General features: G+C 38.0%; 1 protein-coding gene across 41 annotated transcripts in view; it reads right to left on the bottom strand.

The window, feature by feature from the left end:
• PRDM5 (PR/SET domain 5) overlaps positions 1-22,736 on the bottom strand; it is a 184,506-nt gene that overhangs the window by 158,055 nt on the left and 3,715 nt on the right. For 39 of the 41 annotated variants that reach the window (XM_085579368.1, XM_085579377.1, XM_085579364.1 and 36 more), the window contains 9 exons: positions 21,870-21,953; positions 14,948-15,070; positions 10,085-10,268; positions 9,183-9,357; positions 8,378-8,470; positions 7,990-8,111; positions 6,206-6,285; positions 2,810-2,894; positions 1,412-1,569 (listed from right to left, as the gene is read on the bottom strand). In XM_085579368.1, coding sequence (XP_085435494.1) covers positions 1,412-1,569; positions 2,810-2,894; positions 6,206-6,285; positions 7,990-8,111; positions 8,378-8,470; positions 9,183-9,357; positions 10,085-10,268; positions 14,948-15,070; positions 21,870-21,953 — 1,104 coding nt within the window. The remainder of the gene's footprint in view (positions 1-1,411; positions 1,570-2,809; positions 2,895-6,205; positions 6,286-7,989; positions 8,112-8,377; positions 8,471-9,182; positions 9,358-10,084; positions 10,269-14,947; positions 15,071-21,869; positions 21,954-22,736) is intronic. The other 2 variants (XM_085579373.1, XM_085579363.1) reach the window with 1 other exon arrangement.

The following is a 22,736-nucleotide window of genomic DNA, read 5'->3' as shown; positions in this document are numbered from 1 at the left end:
AACAGTCACAGCTGTTTGGGTAATCTTTATGCAAACACAGGAACAAGTTTCTCTCAATATAGAGCAGTGCTGATTTACAGCCAGTATTAGGTGCAAACAGGTCCAGGAAACTAGCATTCCAGCATGCTTTAAGGAATTCCATCAAAATTTGGTACCCACTAAAGCTGTCTAAATTTTAATATTTTTCCCATTAAGTGGAACCTCTAATCCTTGTTTATGCTGGTGGTACTGCTGCTTTAAACACAGAATTGGGTCAAAGTGCTTACTCCTTCATACTTAATCCTGAAGTACATTTTCAACCCAAACTCCCTACCAGTCATCAATGGCTAGCTAACATCAGCAAACAAGTAAAAAGTATTCATTAAAAAAATGGAGATATCTTTCCAGATAATATTTTATACATTTTTCTTAGAATATATCCAATCTGCAAAGTTCTGTCCAATTTTCTTAAAGTCTAGACCATAAAACATAATGTATGGGAGATAATCTTGTCATTCAGCAGGCTGCTGCATGCTTTCTTGTTTTAGACAGTCATCACCACTTCATCCAGTGAGAGGCATTATTATTGCTCTTACATGATTTATGGCTTCAAGTGCAAGAGATGGTGCAAAGATCCTGTGCCAAATTCCCAGATGGAATATAACATGAGCCACACTGTGAAAGACTTGGAGGTATGGCTATATCAGGGTTACGTTTTTTTTGATTGGTTTTTTGTTTTGTTTTTTTTTGGGGTTTTTTTGTTTGTTTTTTTTACAGTCTTGTAATTCTGAAACGGCAGTCCTGGATACAGCCTTACCATTAGAAATGTAAGCCCAGGTTAAAACTAATGACAGGCATTACAGAAATTAGGCCAAACATATTTGAGCTTCAACACAGGCAGAACATCCTTTTGTGAGTCTAGTTTTCAGGTAAATGTTTCTTCTGATGTTGTTTTAATATGTGAACACTGCACCAAGTTCAAATTTAGTGTAGTTTGAAAGCATCTGCTGCTAAGTCCAACAAGGACTGAAAGAGGACTACACACAGTTTTATACAATTACACTATAAAAAAAAGTATTTGAAGGTATCTTTAAATTAGTGACATTAACTTGATAACCTAATACTTAAAAAAACCAAAAAACACAACCAAAACAAAGCAAAAAAAATAAAAACAAAACAAAAAAGTCAAAATGGGATTTATTTGATGCTTTTAACCAAGAAACTGTGCTTTACTTCTTATTTAACTTTTTTGTTTACTAGAATTGGCTCAGCCTTCTGAAATTTTGGATATAACAAAGAACACTAAAACTACATTCTCCAATACTTTAATCCCATGTTTATAAGCACGGCAGAGCTTAACAATGAACCACTTAAAAAAATCTGCAAATCTGAGGCTGGCAGACCTGTAAACAACAACAGCAGAGTGCTTTACCTTCTTGTGATTCTTGTAAACATTTCTGTGGGCAAATCCCTTTCCACAAAGCTTGCATTTATAAGGTTTATCTTCACTGTGTATTATTTTGTGTGCAGTCACTTGATCAAGTCGTTTGAAGGACTTATTGCAAACCTCGCAGGTGTAGGGGCGTTTTTCTGCAGAAAATGAGTGGGGGACATTTAATCTCCTGTTTATACAGGGGGAGAAGATGAAAGGCAGAGACAGTCATCTCCTCAGAGAGATTTCTGCAATTAAGTCAACCCAATTAAGATTAAACCAATTAGAAAGACACCTAATGCCCTTTATGTTAGACAGTTAAGTCACTTCACAAAAGATGAGCCATGGTGTATCTCAAGAAATTGGCACATTCTTTGCAATACTCATTGCTAAAACTAAACTCTGATTAATTAGCTTAAATCAAAAAAGAATTACTTCAAAGAGGAAAACCGTGTTTCCAGATTACAAATGTGAAAGAGGCCATGACAGTTGAAATATTTTAAAACTTAATTAACAATATACATATTAGCTTCCAAACCCAAAAGTTCCTATGTAAAAAGCCTTTATGCTTCAACTGGTGATTGCAACTTAACTGTGCTAATGCTCATCCAAAAGCGTCAAAAGAAAGCCAGGAGCCTCTGAGATACAGATTACGTTACAAGAAATGAGCTTTTGCTGTGGACTGATACCAAGAAAACAGTTCAACTCTAAGCCTCTGCAGCTGTAAAAATCTGCATTTGTTTAAATGCTAATGCATTTGACAGAACAATGTTTGTGTTTCCATTGTGTTGCTTGATGTTTCTAATCACTGGTGAGGGACACAGAAAATGCTGGATTTGCAGTGACCAGAAATCCTGGCAGAGCCACCTGGTGCCACACTGCCAAACCCAAGGATGGGACACCGTGCTCACAGTGGACTTGTGCTGGCACAAAGTGGTGCTCTTGTGGATGGCATGGCCCATGAGCTGCTCTCCTCTGTCCAGAAGCTATGAGCCCACTAACACAAACACAGATAAATAGGAAAACGCAGTGTGTAGCACAGATCACTGACAGCACACCCTGCTCACAGCCTCTTCTCCTCAGCAGAAAGCCTCAGGCACTGGTTTTTCACCTCCTCTCTAAGCCATAGAGCAACCTTTTGGCCCATCCCAGCTCGCTGACCTCATCTAGCCCAGCTAGCACAACAAAACAGTTTGACAAAGCAGCAGTAGGAAGAAGACTACACCACTTCACTTGGAATTTTGGAAGGCTGCCTTAGACAATTTCCTTGGAACTTGAGTCTGGCTTGCTCAACTCAGTACAATACAGGTTTCGTTAAGAAACTAATCCAGGTAAAACTCCACATACATGAAATACATATGCACACACAGAGAGCTCTGTGTCATTTCTGTACATTACCTGAATGAGTTATCATATGGCGCTTCAGCTGGTTTGCCGAAATGAATTTCTTATCACATTCTTGACATTCAAAAATCTCATGGACCTGCAAAATATTTGATGATAATTAAATGTATGTCTAAAACAAGACAGTATCTCTTATACAGACAAAAATTCTCTAACGGAATGTAGCTACTTATTAGCCAGTAGTTATACTAATACTCCAGAATATTCTGTGATTTCACCCTTGCTTGTCCCTTGCTGAAAAACATCGTCTCCCAAAAAGTAAAACTCATAACTGCCAACAAAAAAACATCAATACAACTATACAGCAAGTTTGTATAGCCTGTGCTTCTATCTACCAGATCCATTTAAAATATCATTATTAGGAAAGCATTAAAAAACCAAATGCAGACTAACTTGTAAGGACATTTTCTTCTAGTCAAGACACATGTAAAAATAACACAGAAACCACTTCATAGCTTCTGTCCGAATTTTAAAAAAACAAGTACTATCACACTCTTGCAGGATTGTTTATCTTAAAAGCTTTTAGAGGCCAGACAGGGGAGGGGCAGCATTGTTTCAAACTACAAATACAGCTTATTCAAGATTACAGCATTTAGAACTAAATGCTGGAAAAACAGGAGGCAGCTGAGAGCAACTTATGGTAAATAAAAAACAATGCTTGCCCAATAGAATAAAACATTGTTCAGTATTAAACAAAAAGGGCAGAAATTAACCCAAAAGAGATGCTTCAAACTGACAGGTGAAAAAAAGAGGGTCAGGGATTGGGAAGCTAAGAAGATTTTTAAGTGTGACTCTACTCACGCCAATTTTGCAGGAAGTCCAGCTCTATAAAGTTTAAAAAGTTCAGAAGGACTCAAGGGCTCTTCATACACACCCTCAAACTCTGATCAAAGCAGGATCTTGATGGTGGGGGTACAACTGACACCAAAGAAAGCTTCAACAATCAGCACCTTACTGTTCTTCAGTACAACCTTTTATACCCTGATGTTGATGCATTGCACCTGTGTGCTCTCTGTTCCCTTTGGTGACTGGTCAGTGCACCTGAGCACTCCATGGCTCTTTATCTTCAATACTGGTCACCTGTCACACACAGCTGTAGTCCATTAGGAATGAGGCTGGGCTCCAGCCCCATTTCCAATCACCACAAACTTTGTACCTACAGGATCTACTTTGGTTCGGTCCCTTGGCAGACATCACTACAGCTGAAAGGAACTGTACAGGTCCATGTAAGAAATCTGCTGAGAAATCCAGAAAGGCACCAGCACAAACCAGTCCTACCAGTAACACACAAAACCTGCATTTCCAAAGCCAAAAAGGCCCAACTGTCCTACACTTTAAAGGATCCTTAATCTTCTTTCTCAAAATAAGAATGAGCTGCTTTACCATGGAAACTTGTGCTTACAGTAAGAGTCAGAAGCTCAGTCCACAGCTATACAGCCAGGAGGAGAGAGACTTCCCCAGCCCACCGACCAACACTGGAAGTGCAGCACTATCAGCTCTAACTGGGAAAAGAAACCAGCAAAAAACCCTGGGATTTGTTGGAATGTTTCTTCCCTTTCCATTACAAAACAGTGGAGCATCAGTGAAGAGGCCTGGCAGCCTGTGCTACTCCCACCGTACCTGCTCACTTTGAAATTTGAGTTCCTGCAAACAATTCAAATCCAAAACATGAGATCCTTATATTGAAAGGAATCATTTAGCAGGAATCTGCATCAATGAAGATGAACAGTCCCCTCACTTTCCTCCTCATTATCACTGTTGATTAACTGAACTTTGCATTTTACTTGAACTTCAGAACTCAGTATCAGAATATGCTTAAGGCACAAGACATAAGCTAAAAATGAGTTTAAATGTGACATGAAAGCTCAGATATGAATGAACATGTCTTCAGAAAGTAAACATCTATCAGCCCCCTACAGCCACCCTCTTTACCTCCTTTCTCTGTATTTGTCCAACTTTTTCTGTTGTTTGGGCTTCTTTTCTGTTATATTTTACCTTTTTATTCTCCACTTTTATTTCTTTACATTGAAATGGGTGGGGGAAAAAAAAATCTGCCTTTTTTTACTGGTTTTGCCTATTATTTTCATACTGGTTTTATTGCCTGTATAAATGTTTTTGCCAATGCTGATGATCCTGCCCCACTTCCTACAAAATGAAATTAATTCAAGCAAACAAACAGCATGAGTACTACTATGTGCAATCTCCTTCACTATCTGATATAAGTGTATAAGTCTGGAATACCCATTTTCTGGATGTTTTAAAATAAAATCCTATCAGGAAGAGCAAAGAAAGTTTTATGCACAAAGTCATCATGGTGATTCTTAAGGTAAGTGCTCAACTGACATGATAAATCATATTTGAGAAACTTGTGTGTCACAATGTCTGCCCAGAATTACAACTACTGAAACAGAATAATCATTTAATAAAATGGACACACTAATCAGAACATTTTGCATTTTAAAGTCATGATGTGCAAGACCTGTGCCAATGTGTAAAACTTGTAACAACATGTGGCAAGGAACACCATGATAACAAAATAAAGCCCTGTTAGACAAAAGTGCAGGGCATACTAACACAAACAAGGAGAAAAATAAAAAGCAGGGAGGGGCCCCACGATTTTCTTTGCAACAACATATTTTAATTTATATCATTTATATCCTCAATAGATTCAGGTTATAACCAGGGTATTATTAAAGACTTACAGTTAATCTGATAAACAGTACAATGCAGCTTTTTGCAAAAACAGATTCTCTCGGGTTTTAGTGATTTATCAAATTAATCTTGCAGGGACTTCCTTTGGGTATAATGGATTTAGAATCTCATATTTGTGGTCCATCTGTATTTCTATTGAACACCCTTATTTCCAATAGATGCTTTTCCAACTGTTAACCCCTCCAATTCTGGATATAAAAGATTATGTGCATTAAAAAAAGGACATTAAAATTTGGGTTTGAGGAAGAATTTTTTTTTACTAATGCATAACTACAATAGAAGTAACTCCCCTAAGTGGTATTTCAAAAAGCAGTAAGAAAATTACTGTGTTTTGTACAAAACCTGAATGCTCGTGAACCTATTTTATGGTCTGTGTATATGCTACAATTACATAACACAGTGTTTAAGAATGCTGAAGAACAGCAGGCAACTCTGACTTAATGCTGGAGTGCAAAAACACATTTGCATTTGTTAAGAAATACGTGAAAACTTTAGAGAGATATCTGGCTTGAGCAAGCGTGACTACAGAATACCCACACTAAACCACGTTAGCTTTGTAACCATGAAAGAGATCACCCGAAGGCTGGCGTTACAGCAGCTTTCAAGTGACGTGAGCAGCACAGCCTCACATCTCAGGGAAGCCAGTGCCTGCTGTGAGTCAGCCTTCATCTCACTGACCTTTCGATGCTCCTGGAGATTTGCTGCTGAGGAACATTTCTTATTGCACACTGAACACATCAGCTTCTTCCTAGAATTTCCTGAAACAGAAACAAAATACCACCAACATCTTAAAGAGGAAGTGCTAAGAAAGAATCTAAATATTTCCACTGAGCCTGTGACATTTCACAGGTCATTTGACTGACATAAGATTTTTACATTTGTACCCCATCTTCAAAGTGTTCCAAATCAGGAGCTCACTGTGGGTGTCCAACCAACCAGACAGTGGTGGAATGTAAATTAAGAAAACCAGAACAATAAAGAAAAAAACCTTTCAAATAGATGTTATCATACACTACCAATCCCACATGAAGAGCACAGTTCACAACTGAGAACAGCTCACTTGGCAACTGAACAGTTCATTTAATCCAGAAATCAATACAGGAGTTAGTGCAGCAGTGACAAAAAAATCTCAAATTTAAGTGAAAACCATTTCCCATTTTTGTTTATTTGGAAAGCATTAAACATCCTACTATATAAAATATCAATAATGGTCTTTAACTGAATGAAACAGGAAAATCATATTAGCACCAGATCGTGAATTGAAATCTTGTCTAAAATGCAAATTACAAAGCAAGCTATAGGTCAGCTATCCGACATTTTCCTTCACTTTCCACTGCTGCTTTAAAAAGTCACACCACTTAACTGAGTTTATCTATTACTTACCTTTAGAGACTCTTTTTAGTACACCACAAAGCCACCATAAACCTAATTCTTTGTTTATAATTTAAGATGCCCATGTAATGTAGTTCCTAGCTTAGGTAAAACACATCCATGCTACACTGAACAGCAGAAACATTATAAAAGTAAAAACGTACAAAATTTATGACAAGTATTTATATTAGATAGAAATAGATATATAATACAGGAATACACTTAGTCCTTCAATGTGGAATTCATCTACCACTACATAACTAACAAAAACTAAGCCTAAACGTAACAGTGCTCATAGATGAAAAAAATTATTACTGATACCAAAAAAATGAGATAATTTTTATAAGAAATATTACAGAAAAGTTATTTCTCTACACTGCAAGAGTTTGGCAGCAGAATAAGATTGAAAATCTTTAAAAGCATCTCAGTGCTGTCACCATCAACTGAAGACGGTTTTCTGCACATTCTGGAATTCTGCTGCCCCCACACAATGATATTCCTTTGACACTGAGAGGGGACACACAGAAAGAATGTAGAATGCCAGAACTGAGATCTGTGTTGTGGACCTGAGAGCAAAGTTTGAGTGAAAACTACTCACAGCACACAGATATGAAAACATTAGGGCTTAAGAGTACCAGAAGATGGTTTGGTCTGGCTTCCGGCACAACAGATGCTACAGGATTTTATGCAACCCTCATCAAGCTTAATTGTTTGATTAGGAAAAGAAAAAATATCCCATTGTCTCCTGAAAATACCAAAAAATCAAGAACTCGCCATTTCTTGTAGCAGTTTGTGCCAGTGGTTGATTTTCCTCACTTCTGAAACATTTTGCTTCATCTACTCTTTGCCTAGTTTAAACTTCTCAAGATTCCTATTACATTTTATGCAAGAGACTAATGATTCATGTGGCCTACAGTAATTTCTCCTGGGGGGGAGGAGGAATAGTAACTCTTGCAATTAAGTTACTTCTTAATTTTCTATTTGATACAAATGAACCCATTAAAAAAGAAATCAAAGTCTGATTTGGAAATTTAAGCCCAGGAACATGTCAGAGGGGATTTTTTCTGAAGGAACATTAAACTCTTTCTTACCACTGTGAACATTTTCTTTGTGTTTTTTCAGGGCATCCTTGCTCTTGAACCTCTTCCCACAGCTATCTGCCTTGCATATAAACCTGGCATCCCCTCTGCACGCCTCCTTGTGCTGCTCATAACTACGTGGGATAACAAAGAGAGGGAAAAAAAACACATCAGGCAGTGTCTCCAGAAGCCAGAGCTGTAGCAAGTACTCAGAGCTGAACACATGCTGCACTGCAGAGCTCCAAGGCCACCTCATGCATTACTTACAGCAGAGAGGAATGAAAGCATTTGAGTCCTTGCCCTGTTAGGATTCCCAAACACTACCAAGCTTTTGGAAAGCTAACATGCAAAGGAAGGCCAGCAAGGACATGACAGCAGTCCTGTAACTCGGACACAAAACCTCGATTCTGAGCTGAAGGCAGTATTGCAAAGAGAGCACTGGAAACTTCTTGAGGAGTCTCCTGGAATGATATTCTCTGTGCACTGAAGGACACTAAGAGACAAAAAAAGGAAAAAAAACGAAGTAAGGGCAACATTCTATAACTCACACAGGCTTGCAGTAGCTATAAACTATATATAGCTTTGCAAAAAGTATGTTAACAATCTGTAATTAAATGTATAATAAAAAGCAATATATCTAATTGTAAGAAAATACATATATAAACAACAAAAGAAAACCAGTTATGTTTCTGTGCAGAACCATAATTCTAAGATATATGACTTTTAGTATCAAAACTTCATATTTATACTCTCAAGGACAATAAAGCCATGTTCTTAAATTCACATTTTTCATGTTTCTATTTTGCTTTTCCACCACCCAAATATTTAATTAAGCGAACATAAAGCACTGGTTTTCCTTTTTTTTTTTCCTTAAATCTTATTTTACTTCTGTACCAGCATCCACAGCTTGAAAATTACACCTCCTAAACTACTGGAGACCTGTAATGATGCACCAAACTGCTACTCTGGTCTGGTCTCCAGTGTATGATTTTAACACATAAAAAATTGTCAATATTTTTCCAAATCCCATTGAATTCTACAACAAATATGAGAAAATAAGACATTAAAAGATTAAAGCAGAGAGTAAGGGTATAAATACAGATGCATAAAAATTAAAACTTAGCTTGTGATTAGGCCAAGAGAAAAAAAGGATTGAATGAAATTGATTTAAATGATCCCTGAAAAACACTCCTGTTTCTACTCACTGTCTTTGTAGAGCTTGTTTAACAGGGAATTTCTTTCCACAATTTCGGCACTTAAATTCCTTTTCCTCACTGGGTTTTTGGTGCAAAGTCTGCAGATGCTCAGCTAGGATCTCCTGGCTGGCAAAACTGGATTCACAGTTTGGGCATGCATGGTCCTGTTTACAGGTGAGGGGATCTGCATGATTGGAAGCAAAACCAGTGTCAAGGAGTAGCTTTCAGTTACATTAAGGAAGACACTCTGCCAGAAACAGACTATGCAAAATGGTGGCATGAAACTCAAAAAAACAATGCCTCTGAAGGGATTACAGGCAGCCTATCTTAAGTGGATTACTATCAGCATTACTGAAAATGGATGGAAAGTATTAAGATGGGTGTGACTTAGACTGTTGGCCCAAATTAGTCATTGAACTCAATTAGAACCTCAATGCAATTGGTTGTTCATAAATTCATCTTCACCTTTGATAGAGATGCTGAGAATTCCCCACACAGCTCAGCTCACCTTCCTTCTCCTACACACCTTACCTTAGGATTGGCTGAATAGCTTTATGGGAAAGTTTATTTCTCTCCCACATAAGTAAGAAGGACATTACCCCTCTTAGAGCAAAAGCTCAGTGTTCATAAGCTTGTGTTTCAGGTGAAACAAATTCTGTCTTTAATTCAAAAATGAATGGTTACTACTTAAGAAACCCAGGCTCACTCATTCACTCAGTAATTCACAAGACTTGCTGCTCCTTATAAGGCAAAGAAGCTCAACTGAAACCCCAAAAAGAGATAAAAATAATGCAAGAACTCAGAGTCAACCCCTGGGACCTTCCAGTTCCCCAGTCCTATACTGTTAGTGTTTTCTTTTTCATCGCCTCTTTTAAGCTCTCAAGTTACCCTATATTTTAGATATTGCTCACCTGCAATTTTTTCACCAGATGGCTGCACTTCTTTATTGCTGCCACTGTCTACATCTTCCTGGATAACAGTTACTTCTTCCTCCTCCTCCTCCTCTTCTTCCATGTCACTGTCCAAGTACCCAATCAGAAGCTCTGTGTCTGTTTCAATATCTTCTACAGCCAGATAGAAAATATTTTCCCCCTCCTGTTGCAAACAGGAAGTAGAAGCAATAAATAATTACATCAGAAAGACAAGAATCTAGCCAAGTATGAGACCCTAAACTAATATTATCCCTCAACCATAGAAGGGTTGGGCTCCATTCCTCAGGAAGCACAATGCTACAACAGCCTTACTAAAGACTTCTTTTCCAGTGTGGCTGCATGGATAGAGTGCATTTGTGTTCTGCTATTTTGGGAATACTCCCCTGCCTCACCTGTGAGGCTTTTCCACTATTCCCTGCAGCTTAGACCAAGGTGGAGATGGCATTGAAGTCCTCTCCTGCCACACTCTACTTGACAAGAACATCAGGGTTTGAAAAGAAAATATTTGAGGATTAGAAAAACTGCAAAATTTAGATAACCAACACAGCTTTATCTCTCTCCCCAGCTGACTTCAGGAATTCTAACACAGCTTCCAACAGAATGTTTACACAGCGTAATTTTCTCTTTCTCTCTCTCTCCTTAAGATTCCCGGTCTTCTCCAACAGGCTTTCACCCCTGGTCAGTTATCTTTACTATCAGATTGGCAGGCACATCTCGAAAACTTTAAACCCTGTGCTTAAATCAGTGATTTAAACTCTGTGATTTAAATCAGTGTAGATCCACAAAAGGCCAAAGGATGCAGCCCCGATTCTGCAGGACAGCACAAACTACATCACAATGAGTTGCAAAAGCTTCTTGATATTGCCTGGACAAGCTTCCAAATAGCTAAATCAGCTAAAAACTTTGGGCCTTGACAATACTTAATAAAGTTACCAAGGCCAGCACTATGCGTGTGTGGGGAGCAATCTGTACATCTGTTCCCTAAACTGATATTCTGTAACACAGAGATACCTTTTTTCTTTCTATATATGAACCAACTGCTTTAGGTACTGCCCAAAGCACTGAAGGAGACTAATTTCTATGCAATGAAGACTCCCAGCTCTATCATAAATCTTAAAGCTTATCTGATTAACACCCAGAAAAGTTAACCGAAGCTTCTTTGCCCTGCATCTAGTGATACATTTTGCAATAAGCTTCCTTGAGCAAGGACAAGATAATGATTTTTAATTTCCGTAATACACTAAGATTAATTTAAACTGTCAACAGGAATGCAGCATTCCCTGAGCTGCAGAAGGTCTGTTATATTTTACACAAGATACTGTCACACAGGAGTGAAACCTACTTAATTCAGTAGACTTGATAGAGTTGCTACCTTCAAGGATGCACCACTTTTCCGTCCTTATCTCAACAGCAGCATTGGAAAACAAAACTTTTTTTTTTTCTCAAGATCTATTCTGCAATCCAGATATATCTATCAGCGCACCAACCTAACCTCTGTACACATCTACAAGTTACTGGGTTTCATATGACTCTGTCAAGTTGCAGAAACCTTTAATTTAGTACAGTCTAAAGTCAAAACAAATCCTCTTGACATGAAGAAAAGTAGAAGGTCTTTCTACACTCAGTCTCCACACAGACCGGATAAAACCACTGGGGGAAAATCTCTAATACATCACTGTTTAGGACAACCTTATTCTAAAAGCAAGATAAGCTCATGAAGGGAAGCATATCTCTATTACTAGATTACCAAAAGTAATAATTGAAAGAATTGAAAAATTAAAGATTTTGAAAATTTGGAAATAAAAAGAAAAAAGATAAAGTCATGTATCCCAGGCAAAAATAAAGCCCCAGGTACTAGGAGCTGTCAATGTTTGAGTGCTCTGGGTTACATTTGCATTAGAAAGAAATTAGCTTTGGTGCCAGCCCAATGTAAACTCATTTCTCCTCCAAGGTTAATTTGTTTGGCTTTTCCATCCAAACAAATGCTAATAGCCAGGTATTCAGAGCACTAATTAATCAAGATATACCCACTAGCTGTAGTAGCTCCTCAAGGCAGCATTTTGAGGGAAAGCAATGGAAGCTCTCCAGAAACCACAAAACAATTAACATCTCTCCCCGCACCAGCAGCACCTGTATGAATCACATTAATCTACATGCATGCAGACACAGTAAACAGTCTTTTAAATTATTTTAACAACCCCTCTGTTTCTAAGAACACATCTGCAGCCATTCCATCTGCTCACGTGCTTAGACCATGCTGGCTGTTTTCCTAACACTCATCTGCAGCAGATCACAATGGTCCTTGGGAGAAGATTCAAAGCGCAAGTTCATCATGGTGGCACCACAACCTTCCTTCATGTTATTCCAGGTTTATTATTCAATTATGTTTTTCTCACCTCTGCCTTCACTGTCACCCTTTACACTATAGGCCACACAGACATGCTCAGCAAATACAGTTTTCCAGTTCCAACAGCCCTGCTATCTCCTTTTTGGTCCACTACAGGTACCTCTTCCATGAAGATTCTTGGCTTTTCCATACAGTTACACACCTTCATATCTGCTTTGTAAGGGGGAACATAGGACCACTGACAGCCCATCACACTTTCATGCAAAAGCATAGAACACTACTGTCATCACTCCTGAAAGTTTAAAACACAGGAGGAGGAAGCAGCAGAGTCTTGTGTTACCTGAGGTAGTGTAGGGCTTTTCCACCCTTCAGAGCCTGAACAGCTGGCTCCAACCCAGCCTTCCTAATCCTTACCCACTTTGTGCCCACAGTGTTACCGGATTACCCTCTGTATCTGATTCCCTGGCAGAAAACCATCTCTTCAGCCTACCTGCTCTGCCAGTTCTCCCTGGCTACCTCTCTAAACAAGCACACTGCCTTCCCCAGTCTTTCCCTGCAGCTCCAGGATGTCAAGTTTGGCAGAGGTAAAACCAACACAGGCAGTGTCTGAGGGAAGAAACTGCAGTCCAGGAAATGCATGGAGATGATTTCACACACCCCCACACACAGCCCAGAATTCAGACTCTACCTCATCTAACATACAGCACCTGAACCACACACACACAAGATCCAGAAGCCTAAGCTCTCTCTCCTGATCTATTCCTATGGTGCTACATTGAATGGCAAGGCAGCAAACCTCTGAGACACAAATGTGAGACTAAACAGAACACAAGGCTAAACTACTACAGCAATTCTGGCATTTCTCCATACTCCAGTTTTCAGTAATAGCTCCCAATGAAGGCTAAAATATTTTTCCATCTGAATACTGTGTGAGGATACGCTCTAAGGTCTTAAAAAACCCTTTGAGATAATTTAGCAAATTTTTATTTGTTTCTATCATTTTCCTTATAAAGAAACCCACTGGTATGCACTGGATATTCCATTAAAACTTCTATTCAGAAGTTCAGGTCGTTTACTGGAAAGATAATGAACATTAATTGTTCCCACTGCTCTCTCTTGTGAGCTTTACTTTGCCTTTGCTAACAATGACTGTGCACTGATGAGGTGCTAATCAAACTTCCTGTATGAGAGCCGTTCACAACTACTACCATAAGGAGGACGACAAATTTCATCAGAAATAAACATTTGTTCTCCTGGCACAGAAAAAGCAAATTTTTTTTCTTCTAGTCTCAAAATAAACTATAATTCTTTTGTCAGGGACACACAGACTAATCCTTGGGAAAGAAAGTCATCTCATGATGAAAAAACAGAACAGTCATTTTAAGAAATGCTGATATATTATTCTCCTCTTCCTGATTGTTTTCCAATTTGGATTACATCAGCAAATACCTTAAGTTAGCCTGAAACAACATTTTGTAAAGTATACATTTAGAGGAAAAAAAATTCAGAGTCATGTAATACTTATTTATGTGGGAGTGGAAATTAATTTACTGTGAAACTGAGCTGTTAAAAAAAAAAAAAAAAAAAAAAAAGCAGATAGCTAATTTCTTTAATAACCTCCAAAAGAGCAACAGCTGGAACTGGAAAAGTATCCCTGTCTCTGTTGTATCCTGTAAAGTCACAGAACACTTCCAAAAATGAGCAATTAAACAGAATAAGACTCTTCAGCTTGAGAGAAGAGCTGTCAAATAAGAGTGAATGGATAGAACAGAATTCCATAAAATCCAAGACGGCATAGCAAAATAAAGTAACTATGCACTGTTATACTAGAAGTAGAAAATCAAGTGAAATTAAGGAGTGTCTAGAAGAAAAACAGAAGCATATTTCAACATAATTAAAGCAGTGGAAATCATTACTGCAGAGTGCTGCAAATGACAACTATAAAAATGAAAAAATAAGCTGGATAAATTCAGATCAACAGCAAATACAGAAAATTATCTTTTTTTATTAATTTATCCTCAGGCACTATTATCAGATAATTAGATTGTTCAATTTTCTGTTTTCTACTTAAATATTTTCAGCACCATGTCTCTTTTCATGCTTGTCACACTTTCATAATTAATTATATGTTATTTATATTATATGATATTATTAATTTTATTGAACAATAATGTAAATGCATGCTTTTCATACAAGTAAGCCCATACCCAAGTTTGGCATGAAACACACAAAGGTCTCTAAATAATTAGTCCTTAAACCTTCCAAATAGCATCAGATTCCAAGGACTTTCCTAGTCTTTCAACGTACCACTCTTATTATTTGTGGTATCACCTTAAGCAGAAGAGTTCTCTTCTAAAAAGAAAGGCAGAAAAAGAAAAGCAGTTTGCTTCTTTCCTCAGATCTTGCAATTTTGTTACAAGACAGGAAGGCCAAAAAGGAAATCAAATTAAAAAATCAGTAACAGGAAGCAAATGGTAAGAATCCACCAAATCTACCTGGATGGCTGCCAGGTTCTTCTGTTCCTGGGATGGAGCCTCATGGACAAAGCGCAGCCAGTTAGAATGGCGTGGGTTGCTGGCATCCAGGATATAAAGGACTTCACCTTTGCTCCCACGAACCTGAAACATTCAAAAAAATCCCCAAGCAAAATATAAATTACAAAACCAACTATGTCCAGGTTTTGTCCACTCAGTGGAAAAAAAAAACACCTTTAAAAAAGCATTGTGCACACAAGATACATCCATCTCCATATCTAGACCTCTACCATACAGACCCATATAATTAATATTTCTACAATTTGGATAGAATTCCAGCTTACTTTGACAAAAGGAAGATAATAGAAATAAAAACTTAATATTAAATATGTCATTCTTCCCTCTCAAAACTGAAAGACATACTGCTGTAAAAATACATCTGTCACTGCTAAAAAAAACTCTGTTTGTTTCATTTTAAACAATAGATCACTTGAATCTCCACTGATCCAGACAACACAGAGCCATGCAAAAAGGTCATACAGCCACAGTATTATTCCACTTGATTTATTTATATAATGAATGGATTTTATTTTCCATCTGTCAACAAGAAGTATCCAGGGCAGGTATTTCCTAAGAGCTTGGGAATTTGGCTATGTAAGATCAAAACTGGATTGTCTTCATGGCTTTGTATATAAATTGCTCACATTCTTGCTATATTTGTTTCTAATAGAATGCAATATCATATTTCTTCAGTATGACTGCTTCAATTACCTAAACATTTAGGGTATCATTAAAAAGACAAAAACTGTATTCCATTACAATAATAGCTGGTGACAGCATGTTGTTCTCAGATAAAGCAAAAAAATAATTACTGTAGTTCTGCAAACAAATAAGGATCTTCAAAACTCATTACCATTCTTCTGAAGGAAAAAAGACACATGAAAAGGTGCCAACATTCAAACTTTAAAAGCTCTTACTTTCCAACCCATGGATTAACCACAGTGAAAAGTGTCAAACCTACACACTGAAATGCATCTGGAAACAATATTATCTGACGCTAAGCACTAATGGCTTCCCAGTGAGGCCCTGGATGTCCCAACCCTGAGAGTGTTCAAGGCCAGATGGGATGGGGCCCTGAGCAACCTGATCTAATGAGTGGCATCCCTGTCCCTGGCAGGGGGGCTGGAACTGGATGGTCTTTATGGTGCTTTCCAACCCAAACTATTCTGTGATACTGTGATAATCACCCAGTTCTACAGAGGCTTTGTACTTTACCTACCAAAGCACAAGTTACAGGAGCCCACCATGTAGATCCTATAAAGGCTTCCATCAGGTCTTGAGTTGGAATGACAAGCAATCCAGGTTCTATTATAAAAACTATACATTACACTAACTTTTCACCAATTTTTCTTTACTGGCTTTCTTAAATTCTGTAATTTATATTTGCTTCAGTGATACAGTCATCTCAGTTATGCTTTCAGAGTCTCTGCCAATCCACAGAGAGATGCCAAACACGAAGCAGAGCTTTAACACATAAGGAAGCTATCGATAAAGGAATACGATAAATCCCTTCAAAACATTCTGTATTTTCCACTGCTTTTTTCACCTCATAAAGAAATAATGCTGCATTGAATATACAGATGTGAGCATGAAAAGTCAAGAAAAACTGCAAAAACACCACACTGTGCATGGACTAGACTGGTGATATGAACCAGTCCTTCCCTGGTTGCATGAATAGGAAGGTTCCTAAATGAACTGATGGCAGGGGATCCTAAACCTAGCACTTTAAACCAACACCTAAAACGCATACACATATCCACATTATGTACATCAAACTGTGGAACTATCTTCCTGAGAATCCACACAAAAGGTGTCACTGAACTAATTCAGTCAAGTGCCTTCAGCGTAAGATGAAACACGTGACATTCACTGTCACCACACAGGGTGAGGTTCCACCTCAAAGCCAATCAGGACAATCTGACATGATTACCAAGCACCAGAAGAATTCAGGAACAGAAGAGTTCAGGACAAGATGTGTCTCTGGTTAACATATAAGCTCCCCATATGAAACCCTACACAACCCTAAATAACACCTAAGCTGCTTTCTGGAAATAATTTCCTAAAACATTTCTAAATCAAAAAATCTACGTTCATCAAACAATCCTGTAGAGAAAAGTACTGGTTTCTCCACTGCTTCTTTTTTGATTAGGTGAAAATATGATCTTTATTGCTGTAGCATAAAACAGCTAGATGCAATACTTCTGCATCCTGAGTTCAGACCATCACAGAGCTCACTGCAGAGTAGAAATTCACTTTTTAACATTGCCGGAGATATTTAAAATAACTCCAGCAAAAGAAACCTGAGGCAGCAACTGCTGATTTGCTTGCTCAGTAAGAAGTCTGGGACAGAGACAGCATGTGACATTTTCCTTCAGCCAAAACACACAGCAAGTTTTCCATGGTAATAAAGCTCCTTCTGGTGCATGACGTTACCTGACCCTGCCAGGGATAGAAGGGTACAGGAAGCTCACTCCTAGACTCCTGCAAACATTCTGTGGAGCTTTCAGGAGCAGGGCTGCACTTCCCTTTCTCTGGAATGATACCCAAATCTCCCTAAGCAAACTGTGTGTGATCTTCTACAGTAAGTTCAGACTGGAGTACCTCAGCCTAGTAGCATGTGCTTTCCAGCATCTTAAATATATCCCGTAACTGAAGATGGGAGTTTAACACTCTCAGCTACATTCAGGAGTAGTTCCTTCTCACCACCAAAACCAAAATATCATAAATGGGCCTGCTCCAAAAGTTACTAAAATGAATACAAAGTCATACATTTAACATGGAAAAAGATGACTGAAACAAGTTTTAACAGATTTGATTATAACAACATTAGTAACTACTCTGGACACCTATCTATCCCATTTGAGAACAATTTACTAAAATTGAAATTTTGGGACATGGACTTGCAGATGAGATAGTGCAACAACTTCTGATTTGTGTAAAAGCCTGGATCATTTAGGAAATTAGAAAAACAAAAGCATTTTGTTATTTAATTAAACAAAGATTCACGCAGAAACATTTAAAAGCAAACAGTTTTCAATGTAGACAGTATTTGAGGGACAATACTGGAAAGGCAGTCTTCATACAGAAAAAATAAAGCCTATATTGTTCAGAATTAGATTTATAGTATTACATTACCTTGACAGAAAAAACAGAATTCATCCAATTAAGATTTATTTTATCATGAATCTGTGGACATAATTTGACTTAATGTCTTGTGTGTAAGAGTCTTCCCATGCCAGAAGCACATTTTATAGGCAAGATAAAAGAAAGAAGGAAAAAAAAAGCCACCAAAACACAGCAAGCTTAATGTGCTTGACTTCTTATACCTCAATCCTAAACACCACAGCTCTGATCTGAAGCTGGCTGCAGCCAATAGCAGATTTTCTGTTGCCTTCACTAGTTCTCAGGCAGGCTTATTTAACTGAAAACAACTGTCACAGCAAAAGTGATGCAAGTTAAGCAGTAGAAATGTAAGTTCATTTTATTTTCTTATATAAATAAACACAAGCATTGGCTTCCATTGAAAGACTGTTTTCCAATCTCTTTGGTTTTAATGCAACAATGAAGAAAACATGATCCTGGCAGATTGACAGAAACCCAACCTGAAATATGTAACATTCAGCATTACATGGCGTATTATGTTCCATCCAACCCTGACCAACATTTCTTCATGGTATGTCAGAGTATTTGAAGAAGGACGAAATCTTTCCAGCCCTCCCTGTTTCAACATTTGCCAAAGTCATCACCAGAAGTATATGCCTGCCACAACCCAATAGGAGTGAAATAAATTCCCCTTTCTTGGTTAAGGAAAAGGAAGAAAAGGAACTGAACGTACATAAACGAAATGTTATCTTCCCTTCACAAAGGCCCATCTGAGCCTCCAGAGCAAAAATGTCTGTGAACTTTTAATACCTGAAGATTATTTCCTGCTTGCCTTTAAGCATTTGCTTCTCCAGCAAATACAAAGAGTTCAAAGCTGCTATGCCAAGTTTACTAATACACACAAAGAAGTATTTAATCAAGGTGTAAGAACAAAACTTTCAATTCATCACCAGCAACAAGCTGTGTCCTTCACCAACACAACATTTAGAGAGCTGGAGAATAACACAGAGGTGTTTTCTTAACAGAAAGAAAGAGAAAGCACAAAGCCATTTGGACATTTTCTTGGCTTTTTATCATCACTCTTAGCTAAATGGTTACCATAGGTTTGTTTGAGGGTTTTTTCCCTTTCACACCACTCATAAATAAAACATTTTGGCCTGTAGCTCTTTACAAAGATAACAGCAAGATCAAGGATGCTTCCCACCCACTGGAATCTTCCACTTCCCAGGAATCTGTTGAATGAGCAAGTATAAACCTTTGATTTCTTCACAACTGTGCATGTCACAAGCAGAGTCATGGCATTCTGCTATATTTAATTTAAATAGAAACTCTAATATCTTCAGAATTTTAGTGAACAAAATCACTGGGCTCAATAAATGTTCTGGGTGCCACGTTTTACCTGAGACCAAAAGAAAATATAATGCGTGCAATTCTGCCTCAATGTGATGCCTTAAAGATGCCAACTCACAGTGCTGGTCTTGGAGAAAAAGGAATGGCTTGATCAAAACAGACCACATCACAGAGCACTACTCTGCACAAGTAGAAATGCATGTGGCAAACTTCCTCACAGAAAAAATATTCCATAAAATTTAAGCCTGGATCCCAGGCATCACATGCCAAGGAAAGAAATGCTGCACTAATGCCCATTTTTTTCATTGACTTACAAGAAGCCTCTACTGCTTCAGACTTCTTTCTGAAGGTGTCCTCTCCTGTTTTTTGACTGCTATCAGACTGTGAAGTCAGGCTTTAATGTGCCTCCCACCAACAGCCTTCAAATTAATTATTTTTAATATCTTTGGTACAGGTGGCTACACACAAACTTGGCCAGTTTCTGCGCGTGCTTACTACAGACTCTGGAATAACCATCTACTTGGGCTGTTCAGGTCTAACTTTCTGCATTCCTGGTCTCAATTTTCAACTTCAGACTACTCCCAGCATGATTTAAACTATATTAGAAAGCTCATGTTCAGATCAACTTCAGTAAACATGAACAACTTGGGTTAAAACATTCAGGAAGTCATAAAATTTGGTATGCAGGAATCTTTTCAAGACTCTCAAAACTAGGTTACAGTAAGATATTATGAAATTATTTTAAAACAGCTCATAAAAACCTCATTTTCTGATTTGCTGTCAACGGGGTCACATTAGTGTCACCAATAAATAAATGTATTTGCCTTTTCTTTCCTGTCGTGCAGAAACAGATAAATCTATTTAAGTATGAGCAATGAGGAATCTGGAAAATCATAAAGCTTTCCAATAAACCTTCTCATTGCTGTAATCCACCCACTGTCTTTCCTGAAAACCTTGTTCTAGCACAAGCATTTTACTGATTTAAAACAACCTGCAGAAACATCAGGAAGAGCCAAGTGAGCCAGGGCACATTAACTGTACTCAGCAAACATCTGTAATAAAAGCACAGTATATTGCTCTGGTTTCAGCTGGGAACAAAGAGAATGAAACTGGCTGCTCTGAGTACATAACCCAAAAGCAAAAGCCAACAATTGTCCACACCTCTTCTCTGGGAAAGGGCATTTGGGGCACACCCCTAGATTAAAATAGACAAAAGAAAGGGAAGGGGAGAAAACAGATCTTCACAGACTGGAGTTAGCACTTTCCTAAGAATATTTCACCACTCACGATATTTATATTGAGTTTGGGTAAAAAAATATGGGCTTTTAACATTCTCTCAGTCATCATTCTAGTGTATAGACTCTATCTGTAGCTCTACTAAGGCTGCATCAAAACTCTGCTCTCTTCATAAACTGCTCAGTGATGTTAATGCCAGAGATTTTTCAAATAAACATGTATTTTGTGGTAAATGCACTGACAGTGCTTTAAGCCAGATGTCAAACGTAAGTTTCTTTCGTGCCATGCAGTAACAGTCCTTCCACCTCAAGCCACAGAAAGGTAAAAAAGTAAGAAAGTAGTCCTCTTGTCAGTGTAAAAGAGGATTAAATGTGCATTCAATAGAAACTGCTTGGCTGAGGGGAAAAAAAAGAAAAAATAAATTCTGCTCAAAGAACTACAGCAGTAAATAAAGATTACAAAGACAGAAAAGAGGCAGCAGAAAGAAGGCATTTTTAACAAGTTGGAAATGGTTTTTCTGCCAGTATCTTTCAGCCAGTGTAATCTCTTCAACTGGTAAATTCAGATTTTACTTCAGGCACACACAGGTACAGCAGGATCTAGGGTGGGTTTATGTACCTAATTACAAGAACTAGTGCATAAACTGCTGCTCCTGGCTAATGTATATAAAAAATAAAAAGTTGCCCACAGGCTTCTATTTTGCTGAAAACCTCACACCTACTCATTGCATTAAAGACTGCTAAAATTTTAAAACTTCACTTATATATTTTGCCAAATCCCAACACAAGTGTCACACCAGGAAATGTTTCATATTACAGCAGAAGGAAGCCATAAGCTCGTACCTGTTGATGAGCATAAATCAGTATCTCTGTAACTTACAATCTGCTTCCCCAATTCAAAGTGTTTTAATTTTTCTAATTATTTTCACATGTTTTAATGATTTTTCACAGTGTTATTATATTTGTATTTGGCTTGACTTGATGTTTTTTCCACACTTCATTAATTAGAAACCATCATTTGCTTTTTCTTTAGTTTAAAAGAAGTCAATCCTCCTCTACCCAGGCAGTGTAATTTAAAAGTACTAAATCTCTCTAGAGGATCTTTAATCTATGAAACAAAACAGGAAGGATTTGTTACAGTAAAACTTAATAGTGAGAACAGTTTGTGCGAGGTGCAATGACATCACTTTACTCACTTCCCACATGAGCCTGCAGTCTGTGCTCTCGTCCAGCTCCTGCGGCATTCGCTTCTCCCCTGCAAAGGGCCCAAACTTTTCACCCTAAGGCACAATTACAAAAGAAAAAGAATCAGTAGGGGGGTAAAAAGAAGAAGGCAAGTCAGTCATCAAACTCTAGCAGAGGAGTAATTTTTAGCCTCAAACAGGAAAGGAGAGTTTTCCTTTATTGTCCTACTATATGCCAAGAAGGTGCACATCCCTGAGGGTTCAACTTGAAGCTTATTCCCATTCTTCTCATACTCTGAAGAATCTAATAAAGCCATACCTTCCCTCTGCATGCTTATTTCTCCTTTGGGAAGCAGGATTTTTCTTTATCTTAAATAAGGCTGAAATATACAAGTCAAATTTCTTAAATTTCTTACAAAATTTTCAGGAAGCACCTTGCAACAGGCATCCAACTAAAACAAAGAACCTGGCATGCACCAAGTTGACATTAGATTTATTTGCAAGGTTATTTGCAACGCTACTTTTTGAAGTGCCACAAATCAAAAGACTGAATAACTAAGGGCTTGATCATACAGAGAGATTTGTTTAAAATGGTAAGAAAGTATGCACGTGCTTATGAATTAATTTGAGCCTCCATAAACAAAATTAAAATGTTCTACCACCTGCTAGTCATAACACCCGCCGTGAAAGCATCCATTGATATGTTCTTCCAAAAGTATTTGGCGTCAGGGTTTTTTTCCTGCACAGATGTCACAGGAGCAGCGGGGCAAATTTAATAGGACTTTCTTCTTCCACAGGCCCAACTTCCCCCCACACACACTGCCTTGTCCCTATTTGTAGGGACAGGCCCTAACACCTGGAATGTAGGATGCTGTGTTC

This window comes from Lonchura striata, chromosome 4 (assembly GCF_050655825.1).
Source record: "Lonchura striata isolate lonStrDom1 chromosome 4, ASM5065582v1, whole genome shotgun sequence".
In the NCBI taxonomy this organism is placed as follows: domain Eukaryota; kingdom Metazoa; phylum Chordata; class Aves; order Passeriformes; family Estrildidae; genus Lonchura; species Lonchura striata.
Note: the sequence above shows the minus strand (reverse complement) of the source record. Positions and strands in the feature narration are given on the sequence as shown.